At 29.3% G+C, this 13,056-nt stretch overlaps 1 protein-coding gene across 1 annotated transcript; it reads left to right on the top strand.

Annotated features, from left to right (window-relative positions):
• Positions 1 to 2,811: 2,811 nt before the first annotated feature.
• On the top strand, positions 2,812 to 5,352 carry LOC149890329 (uncharacterized). Its single transcript, XM_090085794.1, has 4 exons — positions 2,812 to 2,980; positions 3,277 to 3,396; positions 3,812 to 3,916; positions 4,049 to 5,352. The coding sequence occupies exons 2-4, from the start codon at positions 3,362 to 3,364 to the stop codon at positions 4,467 to 4,469; spliced, it is 561 nt and encodes a 186-aa protein (XP_089941920.1). The 5' UTR covers positions 2,812 to 2,980; positions 3,277 to 3,361; the 3' UTR covers positions 4,470 to 5,352.
• The last annotated feature ends 7,704 nt before the right edge of the window (positions 5,353 to 13,056 follow it).

Consider the following 13,056-nt stretch of genomic DNA (forward strand, 5'->3'; position numbering starts at 1 on the left):
TTTAAAATTTTGTCAAATTCTGTTTTCATTGGTGCATTGTTAAAGCTTAATAAAGGTTACATCCCTAATTGGTCATTTCGGTTACCCATCTCCCTTCCACCTTATTGGGGCAGCTTTAAAAGTCGAGTAATTGTGGTAATGAATTCAATTGTTTTTCAACGTTCCTGTTGACGAGCATTATTACAAATAGTTTTTTGAGTTTGTGGTTAGTGACAAATTTTAAAAATCACAATGGATATTGAAAAAGAAGGTAAGCTCATACTTTTGGTATATTTATTTTCTCTATTTTATATGTTACTGTCACATTTCTCATCAATTATATTTGATGTAAAAAATTTAACGTTTTTTTTTATATTCACGATATTAAAAAGTGTTTTTGAATATCAATTAAGCCTTATTAAGCTACGAGCTTGTGCTTCACGTAAACCTTAGATATTCTATTTACCATTAAAAAAAAAAAAAAGTTGCGCATGTACGCGCCCTAAGATTTTTTTAATTTTTTTTAGTCAATAAGACAAAAACATTTTTTTTGTGATTAAAACTTTAATTTTATTTAATTCATATTTTTATTGTAGAATCTCAAGCTATCACAATAGAGATGACTAGACGACCACTTTATGAAGACTTGGAGCAAAGTTCCGAGAAAAAAATTGACGACAAATTCGTTTTTTTATTAGAACACCTTAAAAACATAACTAAATGCCCTGCAAATGAAGAAAGTGCACTAAAAACCATTTTTTCACCATTTATGTTCTAATTTAAACAAAAATGGGAAGACGCTAGCTGTAAAAGAGAGCGTTTTTTAAAAAATAACAAACAATGGCTCAATACCACCATAGCTCTACCAACTTGGACGATGGCAATACCCGGCCGACCGTCAAAAGAATTTTGTGAATCGAATTCACCAACGAGAAGGCGAAAAACAAGGGTTTTAAGGGAACATATGCCTTGTGAGCAGTTGATGTATGCTGCTCAAATGAGTCAGGTGCTGCAGGGAACAGTGACGCGTCTAACGTTATAAAGGAAATTTTATTTACACCAACAAAAGCCAAACAATATAGAAAAAGTGACACATCTACTGAAGATAACATTAAAAAGCACACACCATCAGAAGCGTTGTCAAATTTTGAGGAAGGTGATGTGACTAAAAAACAATATGAAATTATTCATGCAGCCAACAAGAATATCGATAACAATTACAGAATCGATAACAATTACAGAATCTTGTTCAGAAATTAAATTACAAGATCTTCTGGATCACACGTCTTGGCAATTATGTTGTTATTTGAACGAAGCTATTGAAACTTTAAATGAAAAAGAAAGAATTATTTACAGCTCATATGCCATATTGGTAACCAAAAGAAAGTGCTTTGGCAAAACCCAGCACCATCATCTACAAGGTATTGCCAACCAATAAAAATATATTTTATTCGGGAGAGCAAAGACGTAACGAATGATGAAATCGAATGCGTAGAGAACCAAATGAAAGGCTTCAGAAAAAGTGAAATAATGAACGCTATTTGCTAATTTGCAAATAAAGCATGTATTTTTTTTTTACTATGATTGATGGAAAAGTTTGCAATGCTGCTACAAATACGACATCAACAATGATATGCTATATATGTGGCCAAATTTCAAAAGATTTTAATGACTTGAATAAAAAAAACGACAGAAAGCCGTGAAACACTGAAATTTGGGCTATCAATAATGCACGCAAGAATCAAATTTTTTGAATCCTAGCTGCATATATCATATAAAATACCAATAAAAAAATGGCAAGCAAGGACAGAAGAAGATAAAAAAATAGTAGCGGAAACAAAACAAAAAATTCAAAATGCCTTTTAAGATGAATTAGCGCTGTCGGTTGATATTCCTAAGGCTGGATTTGGGAACAGTAATGATGGGAATTCATCAAGAAGATTTTTCACCGATCCCTTAACCGCTTCCCGCATCACAGGGGTTGATAAAAATCTTATAAAAAAATGTAATGTCATTTTGGAAGCAATATTGAGTGGGCATCAATTTAATGTAAAAAAATTTAAAAATTTTGCAAATAAGACGGCTAAACTTTATGTTAATTTATATGGATGGCACCCAATGACGCCGACTATGCATAACGTTTTAAGACATGGCACCACAATAATTGAACAGGCTATACTGCCTATTGGCAAGCTATCAGAAGAAGCAGCCGAAGCCAGAAAAAAACATTTCCGTCTTTATCGGCAGAATTATACGAGGAAGTCTTCGCGAGAAAACTGTAATAGAGATATTTTAAACAGGCTTCTGCTAACTTCGGATCCTTTGCTAAGCAGTATGAGAAAAAGACCCCAGAAAAAAAGAAAACCGTTCTCCAGTGAGACATGGGACTCTTGATGCCGGAAACATTAGAAGACTCACAAGCAATGACGATTGATGATATATCAGATATTGATTCTGATTGAAAATGATTGCATTGACATGTACAAAAAAATTTTATTTTATTTTGGATTAAATATAGGGCTATAATAATAAATTTAAATTGCTAATTTCAAATTGTTTAGTTGTCAAATCATTAGCCCCTTGTAGCGGATTAACCATAGGAGTTAATCCTTTTACGAAAAAAAGTTCATGACAACAGTTATAACCTAAGGATTAAGTTCAGTGATTAAGAAACCCAGTATAGGTTTAGACGCATCTTTCAAGTGTGATTATCCTTTTTAGTAACATAAATTTAGTTATTTGTCATCTATAATATAATTAGTACAGAAACGTTTAACGTTTAACGTTTAACGTTTAACGTTTAACGTCGTTTCGTCATTAGTTACTAGGCTTTGAATTAGTTACTAGGCTTTGAAAGAGCGCGTTCTTCAAATGCACGCGGCCATTGGAGAAAGATCTTTTGAGCGAGTTAAAACTTTTTTCCTTTTGGAACTTAATTATTAGTTTAGATATATTACATAAAGAATCATCTTAATCAATTATATATCATATTATAATTGAAGTAAGTATATGAAATAGTTATATATACATTTTTATCAGATAAAGTAGAAAGGATTTAAATTTTTATTAGATAAAGTAGAAAGGATCTAAAGAAGAAAGGATTTTAATTTTTTAAATCGTATAGATTTTGTTTGTTTTAGTTTTTCTTTTAGCAGTTTTATTTTTATTATTTTATTTTTTAGAAAGAAAATAGGGGAATGGATGTTATTTAAAGTTATACTAATGCTATTTCCATAAAAGGGTTATTAATACTTTGAAATTTCTGTGATGCTATTAACTATTTTTTTTCTTCTTTAGAAAATTTAGAAAAATAAATTAAACTTTTGTGCCAACACTGATATGGCATGTCACATGTTATTGTATGTAAAGGTTAAATGTTGTTATGAAGATTACAGTTCTTATGAGAAAAAAAAGAAGGTAAAGAGAATTGTTTGTAAATATATATTTTGTATCTTTTTATATTTTCTTGCGTCATTTTTAGAATTTTTGTTTGCACACGTTTATTGTTTACATATATGCTTTTTTCATATGTATGTGTGTGTGGTAATAAGCGCTTTATAGTTGTTTTATCAATGTGTTTTTATAATAATGTAAAGTGTTTTTTTACTGTTTGTGTATGTGTTAATATGTGTTACATAATTGTTTTAAAAATGTGTTTAAATATGTATATATGGTATTTATTTATTTTAGTATATATTTAACCTTATATACATATTTAAACACATTTATTGTGCTTATAGTTTGTACATATGTTTATGTTATGCTCTTTCCGTGTTTTTAAAGTGCTGTGACTTGGTAAACATCTACCTGAAAATCAATTGTTGTATTTTAGAGAAGGAGCAGAACATATGGCTTTAGATCGTGCAGCTCAGCGTGATATGCACCTAATGGCATGGTTTAAGTTAAATACTGAAAATGAAAGAGCATATTGCTATTCGTATGTAGACATTCCTTATCACTTTATATTTGATGATAAACATTGTAAATGGAAGGTTAGATAAAGGGGTGGTAATAAGGTGATAGTAAGAATGTATAAAGTTAATCAAACTGGAGTATTGTTTTTTCTTAGACTGTTACTTTTACAAGCAAAAGGAGCAACATCTTGGGAGGATGTGCATACTGTTAATGGTATTGTCCTTGAAACGTTTCGTGAAGCATGTGTTTTGAAAAGTCTGTTGCAAGATGACACTGAATGGCAGAATACTCTTTTTGAGGCGGTTTTAACACATATGCCAAAGAAAATTAGACAATTGATTTCAATTATTTTGACCTTTTGTGAACCTGACAATTCTTTACATCTCTGGAATACATACAAATTTTTTATGATGGAAGATTTCATTCACCACTCAGTCCCACTTCTAATAGCTGAACAAGCTACTCTTCATCAAATTGAAAAGATTATTAATCAAATGTGTTATAGGAAACCATATTTGTTTATAGCTGTATATATGTTTAAATTATGTTGTTTCCATGTTTTCAAAGTGGTGTGATTTGGCATTATGTTGAGCAAGATTGATAACCTTGCCAGCCAAGCAATGTATTTATAGCAGAGTTGTGACTTGGCAGCATTTAGTGCCAGGCGGAGTTACTGCTTCGGAGCTAGGTTGTGTTGTCTAGCCTTTTTTAATTATTCTCAAAACACATAATAATGTCTGTTAATGTTTAGCGTAATGTGTATGAGAGTATGCAACCTTGATCTTTAAATCTAGGGTGTTTGCATGTCCTAAATTTGAAGTAATTGAATAACTATTGTAATAAGTATTGAACATAAAAACAAATATACTTTTATGTAGTTATATGTTTAGTAAAAAGATAAATATATAGTTAACTTTAAATTGGTTTTCTAGGTTTGCCTTTCATATTTTAATTTGGTTTATTATTTTCGCTGGATATTAGGATCAAGGGTGTAAATATTCTATTGCTATGTGTTATTGTTGTGATGTTTTGTGTTGATAGACTGCTTGGCTTACCTTCACGTTGGTGTCTATTGTTAAAAATGAATAATAGGTAGTTTCATTATTGGAACTTACTGCTTTTATTTATTTACTAAAAGCCAACATTATGCTAAAAATGCAGTTTATATCTTAATTTGATTTTTTTTTTTTTAAAAAAATTTATTTTAGTATTGTTAATCCTTTGCACTTCGAAACAGATTTTATAGTTACATTTTCGATAAATGTTTATATTAACTGCCATGTCAAAATAGGTTACTATAAATAGGTAAATCCATGTTCAGTTTTTATGTGGTTTTTTTTTTTTTTCTTTAAGATTTACGATTGACGCATTTATACGATTTATAAAAAGAAAACCTGATTACCTTTTATTGTAAATTTTTGTCAGTTAAAATGATATAAATATATGCAATTAGTTCAATTTTTTTTTAATTTTCTCTATTTTATGCCTAATAATCTGTTGTAAGTAACTTAGGGGATCTTTTTAAACGGGGGGGTGAGTATTGCAGTTTTGCTCATTTGTCAAATATCGAGTTACTTAAATTTTATAAGGTGTTTAACTAATTAATTAGCTTAATTTTGAGGAAAGATAAATTCTTATATATGTTAAATTCTTAAATCATTGTTTCACATTTTATTATTCTGGTAAAAGGTCTTCATCAAAAATTTGATTACTCTTAATAAAAATAACTCTATTCTCCTGACCACCATTAATGCCAAAACGGGGAAGGGAGGTCCTTTATTAGTGTCAAAACATTTAAGAGAATTAAATTTCGAGTAGCAAAAGGAATTTTCAGTAAATTGTAGCAAATTACCGTTTGCTAAAAACTGTTGAAACAAAGAGGCCATATATAAAAATGGTCAGATTTGTGCCATAAATAGTAATGGTCAAATGTTCAGTTATTTTTAATAAATTTATTTAGTTGTGTGCATTTAACGTTTTAAAGACAATTTCCTTTTTTAAAGAAACATGTATCAAGGGGATACCAAAAAATTAATAATTTATGTATAATTAACGTTCGCTTTATACTACTGTTATTAATTAAAGTTCATGTTATAAAAAAATATAACAAAAAGTTAGCTTTTTTCGTCAATTTAAAGCATGATGAAGTGTTATTATTTTCTGTCAGTAACTAAAAACGTATTGTTTTGAACTTAGTAAAGTCGAGGAAAATGGTTCTGCCTTACACTGATTTGACACGTCAGTTTTAAATTTCTCAAATAATGTTAAGTAATTGGTAAATTATTTTACCTCCGCATACTTTTTATTTTAATTTTACAGATGGTTTAATTTTTTAAATTTGAAGGCGTTTTTCTAAAAGGGTATTAGTAATGGTTTCGCAACTTTAAATTGTGGAAAACAGCCACCATAAATTAACAGACCGACCATAACCCGTATTACGGGTTGCTTATTGCTAGTTATGTTAAATAGTTGCGAAGTTGTAGGTATTTGTAAAGTATGTAAGATGTATAAAAATATGTATTTTTTGTTTTAATATATAAATTTTTTACATTTCATGTGTGACCAATCGTTTTTAATACAATATAATGACCCTAAACTTCTTTTTACTACATATCACATCGATAATAAACATAAAATAATTTTGTTCAACTTTTCATGTGAAATACTCCACTGTGCAACGCGAAGAGTTGTTAATTACGTTTCGTAAACATAAATATCCGTAAGTTGCGAAACTTTATGCCATTAAATTAGATTTTACGAAATTTTATGTTGTCAATTAAAATAAGATTACATACTTTTTTCAGCTAATTTAAATTCTTAAAAAGACAACGCACCTATCATGGCCAGGATTATGATTGATAAGATTATCATTGAGATAGGATTATCATTGAGATAGGATTATCATTGAGATAGGATTATCATTGAGATAGGATTATCGTTTATAGAAGTATTGATACGCTATCAACCCTCAAACTGGTTTGGGACAACGATCGCATTAAGTTTATTGATAGGTTCTCATAATTCTTAAAAGAAATTTTGAGCAAACAATTTCATTTACACGTTAGTTTTAACGAACCTTTCAAGCAGATACTTAAAATTACAAATTAGTCAAATTTCTCGTCGGAATTTTAATTCCACAGTTTAAATAATAACGTTTTACAAATGCAAGTAATTTTATTTTTTTATTGTTGCATTCGGAATAACTTCTGTCTTTTCTCTAATATTCATAGATGATTTATTTTTTTTGAAAAATAAGTTTAAAGGATTTTGTCGAATTGCAGTTCTGCGCAATTAAAGGTTGAAGTAAGATACCATAAGTTATGTATCGCACTTTTATTTGTTGCATCTTATATATTTTTTTTATAACTTTGTATGTCTAAACACAAATTTATTTAAAATTCGACTTATTGGAATGACTGATAAAGAAGTCATTTCATATTTCCGCCTTTTTTTTTATCACAGTCTTAATATAAGACCCTTTACCAACTAAAATTTAATTTTAACAGATACCAGATAATTCTATAAATGCATAGTAGAGATATAAATGCATAGTAGAGATACCATACAATATGTATATAATTTTATTACATACTCAAACAGTTATCGTTAGTAATTGCTTGCATATCGTGAACCTCAAAAAAATCGTATGAAGCCGTAAAATGACGTAATTAAACCGATAGGTTGCGCTATACTTAGTGAACGACCAAAATCGACAATTTCGGCCGATACCGAAAGTACCGAAATTTTGGTTCAGTAAAACCGAAAATGTCGGCCTGTTTCGGTTTCAGTTTTATTCAAGTTTCGGTTACTGGTTTACTGAACCGAAATTTCGGTACTTTCGGTTTCGGCCGAAATTATTAATTTTGGTCGTTCACTAGACATACTAAGTCTAGTGTTTTTTTAAAAAGGTTATTGGTACACTAAATTTAAATCATTTTTTAAAACTGTTATTATTATTTTTTCAACTTTAAAGTTGTCTCTGCTAAATTATTTTAATTCCGGGAAAAGGTACAGTCTTAACTTTCGTTCAATTCGTTTGGGAAACAAAATAATTTAAGCTCTTAAACATTTAAAGATATACTACAACCTTTTCTTATCGGTTATTTCTATACAGTGAATACTAAATTACAACAAGATAAATATCTTTTCAGCTCTCCATCTCGGAGTACATTCTCACATCTTCCCTTCTGTAAAATAAAATGTTTTATTGTTTGTGCTCTAGTATGTATTAGCATTTCCTCCATAGTTCTATAGGAAATCTTTCTCTGTTTGGTATTGTCTTCGGCTTTGGTTCTTGATAATGACTTTTTAGTTGTATCGGCATTGTAGGTGTTCTTTTCTTCCCTGGAGACATCACTTAGTTAAGGGAGTATTCCTCATCTCCCTCTTTTTTAATTGATATTGAATTGAACTGTATATTCATTGGTACTTTCTTCATGTGTGAAGCATTCCGAGTTTTTTGCGAGTTATCAATTGGAGATTTGGCAGTAACCATTGTATCGTTCTTTGCTGTAATTGTGTTGGGTTTAAACTTAACTGGTGCCGTTTTGGAACATCTTTTCTGTTTTATCCGTACTGTATCATCAATATTTAAGTTTGGATTTTTTGCGTGGTATTTTAAATCGTGATATTTTTTTCTGTATACCTTAGCATTTTCTTGTCTTATTAAAGTCTCTTTGTTCAATTTAGGCTGTTTGTATTCTTTTACTCAGTGATTCCATAAAAAACTTGGCTTTTGAGTTTGCTTATGGCCAAAGGAGCGTGATTCGTTTGTGTTGAATATTCAGTTTGTTTAAAAGTGTCTTAATCTTAAATGAAGTAAAAGATGGTCCATTATCGCCAACAACTATTTTTGGTATTCCATATACTGCGATTGTTTTCTGTAGAAAATCAGTAAGGAGGTCAGCAGATGTATTATGTATAATATCGACAATCAGAAATTTTGATGTTTGGTCTACGAGGACTACCAAATAAAATACGTTTGGTGAAGGACTAAGGTAATCTATCTTAACCGGGTCACAAACTTCCCATGGTCTTGGTTTGATTAATAGTTCGACTGGTGGATTTTATTTACCAAGTGCTTGACAAATTGTTTTACTTTTGTGTCTAGGCCCGGAAAGTAAACTTTCTAAGTAGTGATTTAGTTTTCTCTAGTCCCGTATGACTATTATGCGCAAGTTGTACTCAAAGTTTCAAGTCCATAATGATTCTCTATGAAGAAGGTTACGAAAAGGGTAATTCTACTGTAGTGTACAATAAAATGTTTGAAATAGTTTATGAGTCGGAGAAAGCTTTGAAAAGCTTTAATGTTTTCTGATACAGATATGTTCTTGATATTCTGATGCTTTTCTGGATGTGGTATTATTCCTTCCTTTGAAACTGCAAATCTAAAAAAATTTAACTTTGTCTATTCCAAACTCGTACATTTCAAAGTTTAAAGTTTAATTTTTTACTAAAAAATTTTGTCTTGTAAAACGCCTAATTTGAGTTTTGTATTGAAAATTTTTTTATAAATCTCGATTCCGGCGCAAGTTCGAGCTGGTGAAACGCATTTATTTAATAAAGATTTGAGAAGACGGCTGAGTCTTTTAGTTTTATAATAACTAGGGTTCCAGATGCTTCCAATAGCTTTGTTATCGGCTTTCTAAAAGCAAATCGAATTCATCTTTCTCTTTGTGCGCCTGGTGCTATTCTTTCATTAATTTTCATTTTTACTTGGTTGTTAGAAAGTTTTCTTTTTTTTCCGCTAAAAACAAAGTTTTTGTATAAGTTAAATTGGTTGTAATCGTTTTGGAGCATTTAGAAGGAGAGTACTGTTTAATTTGTTAATATTCTGCATTGAATGTCAAATTTGTTGATTTCTGTCGCCACAATTATTTGGTCCTGTCTTTTGTTAAATTTAGTGATACCAAGATTAAAAAAAGTTGGCAACACGATATCCATACGATTACTGTTAAGGCGCGATATAACCATAGGATGTCGTCATCAATTGTTTGCTCTTTAAAAATTAATCAGCAATTTATTTTACTTACTGGTTATGATGGTTAACGGAAATTAAATTACGCCTACGATAATTTGTTAAGATAAGTTAGTAACTTCAATAAAGTGTAGTTAAAAACAAACAAAATAACCTTGCTACGTTTAATTTATTTGTGCTGCAAAAAGATTACATTACGAATGTTTTTACATGATTGTTTCTTTTCACAAAAAAGCATGGAATTTCTTAGCATTTTTTAGAAATTCCACGGAATAGCTTAAATATACAAGCATTCTTTGCTATATTTTATAACTTTAATAAATGTTTTACTTTTAAAATTGTTTTAACTATAAACGGAGTAAAAGACATTTCGGCAAAAAAGCAAACCAAAAACCTTCTCTCGCGACTCTTGTCATTCCACTTTTAATCGCAAAATATGAAGAATTTCATTGTAAAATTGCATTTTAAAAAACAAACTTGTGTTCCATTGCGAAGTGCAAATATGAAAGAAAACTTGCACGACTAAATGATAAAAAGTTAAAATTTATAGATTTACGTTACTTTTTAAAAATATTCTTGAATCAGCATGAGATTCACCAAAAGAATATTGGTAAATTTGAAAAAGCTTTATTTTTACAACCACAATTTCATTTTTTCAACAAACGTTTTGGTTCGGATAAAATGATATAATTTAAGAATAATTAAAGAATAGCTAAAACTTTGTTAATCTGAATTTTCTCATGTAGCGACTCAGTCATGCCATACTAGTTTGCGGTACCAAATTACAGGGCATAATTTGAGAACGTTTTGCTCTTCGGAACAGTATTATCAGAGTTCAAAGAATTAAATGCCGAAAATTTTTGCAATAAAGTTAATAGTCCATTGAAAGAATGGAGTACTTAAGAGGTTCTGATTCTAGCATATTCAAAGATGTGGTAGTAAAAATGAAGTGAGAAAAGTGTTAGAAATGCACAATGCTACAAAAGCAGAACAGAAAAATCCTTGAAAATTAAGATAAGATATCATTTACTTTACCAAGCCATTTAGGGTTTTTTTTTCTATTGAAACCTTTAAAAAAGGGACTATACACACATACAACAACCAAAAACTCAATATCAATCAGTTGTTTGCTAAACAATCAATCATCATCATCATCATCATCATCATCATCATCATCATCATCATCATCATCATCATCATCATCATCATCATCATCATCATCATCATCATCATCATCATCATCATCAGTATGTGTAAACTTGTTCGGTAATGCAACCTTGCGCTTTCATTCCAATTTAACGGCGCGTTGCAGTACCGAAGTTTTAATGTTTTGTTACATTTGATAGGAAAAGTTAGGGTGATGGTTAAACTTTTGTTCTGATATGATTTTAAACATTAATAGGAGTCAATCACCCCTAAAAAAGTAGTGATCAGCTTTATCATATAACCCCAAAAACATAATTTATCATGAATTTTTTTTTTTCTCAAACCGTCTATAACTTGTTACTAATTATACTTGAGTTATAACTTTCATGAAAAAACTAAAAAAACCACAAATTTTATTTTGTAAAAATGTAATAATGGAAATGGGTGTTGTATTCCTTTACATTTGGTATGAAAGATAATAGAATAGTTTACCGTCAAAAAGGAATACAATTTTAACAGTAAAATGGATATGTTGAAAAAGTTGCATTACCGAGAACACAAAGGTTGCAATACCGAACTCTAATAAAAACTATGATTTTTTGTTTATTTTATGTCAAAATTTTAGAAAAAACGCCAATCCTAGTAATAATCTAATTATATTTCTTTTGGAAAATAGTTATTTTAAAAATTTCAAAAGTTTAAGGTTTCAACAATAAGAAAAAAATGCGAAAAATTAAGTTGGCGTTGGATTATGACCTATTTAAAATTCGAGGGACTTATTTTTTGGATCTGATAAGGATGTTTAAGGCAGGTTCGGCCCTAGTAGCAATTCTTTTAGGTATCTAAAAGCCTCAGCTCATGCGTATGTGCACATTACGCAACCAGTAAATAATAAACAGAAAGTGAACAGCTTGTGTTTTTCTTATGAGAGGTGTGGAATGGTGTCCAAAAATTGATTGAAAACAGAAATTTTATCACAACGCCAAAAGGTAATATTTACAGGCCTAATTAGATTCCTAAAATTTAGGTCAAATAAATCTGAAGAACCTTGTAAACTGAATATATTTTATTTAAGATTCTGAAGATACTCGTTCCTACAGCCGCCCCTCTACCTTTATCTCAGCTATACTTATTTAAATGAGCATTTTAGTTTTGTATCGGATACATTTGTAATTTTATATACAACACGTAAGGTAACAGTCTTTATAAACCGCCTCAAAAAGAGGATGACGTGCCCGGTTAAGCAGAGATTTGATCTCAAGCATCGCACTACGTCATAAGTCAACGTCAAATGTATCATAAATATCATTTTAGTATTATTTATTTCAGCTATAACAGGCAAGAAACTTTAACTATTAAATAAGTTTCTATATAGCAAATATATTGTGGTGGCGTATGATTGTTTAGAATATCTTATTTATATCAGATTTATATACGCTTCAGTTTTAGGTAATTTAAATTATTAGATTAAGCCACACTTGACAGGATTTCGGGATAAAATCATGAAAAATAATTTTTGCAAAAGAAACGTACCCAGAAATGGATTGCTCATAATTTAATTAAGTATACATTATTGAAAAAAATGTAACCCTTACACCTCTTGTTTTAGTTTATTGAAAAATAAATGATCCATCCCTCATTATAATGGGATTTTCGGTACTTACGAAATGTCATGTTTTAAATTAAGAACTTTAAATGGGTAAATCGAAAATCTATTAACGTTTTAAAGTAATAGATTTAAGTTTACATCAAAAATAATTTTTAAAAGATTTATGTGAACTAACTGCACAAAAATGAAATATACAAAATTAACAGAAGTAAAATCATATTTCTCATTTGATTAAAAAAAAAAATTATGAGAGGTTTAACATATTATTTGAGAGATCATAACGATTTATTGATTAAAAAAAAAAACTCGAAAATTATATATATATATATATATATATATATATATATATATATATATATATATACATATATATATATATATATATATATATATATATATATATATATATATATATATATATATATATATA

The sequence above is a fragment of the Hydra viridissima genome, unplaced genomic scaffold (genome assembly GCF_058129835.1).
Source record: "Hydra viridissima isolate aposymbiotic clone 2 unplaced genomic scaffold, HvirCarnegie_v1 scaffold_4, whole genome shotgun sequence".
Lineage (NCBI taxonomy): Eukaryota > Metazoa > Cnidaria > Hydrozoa > Anthoathecata > Hydridae > Hydra > Hydra viridissima.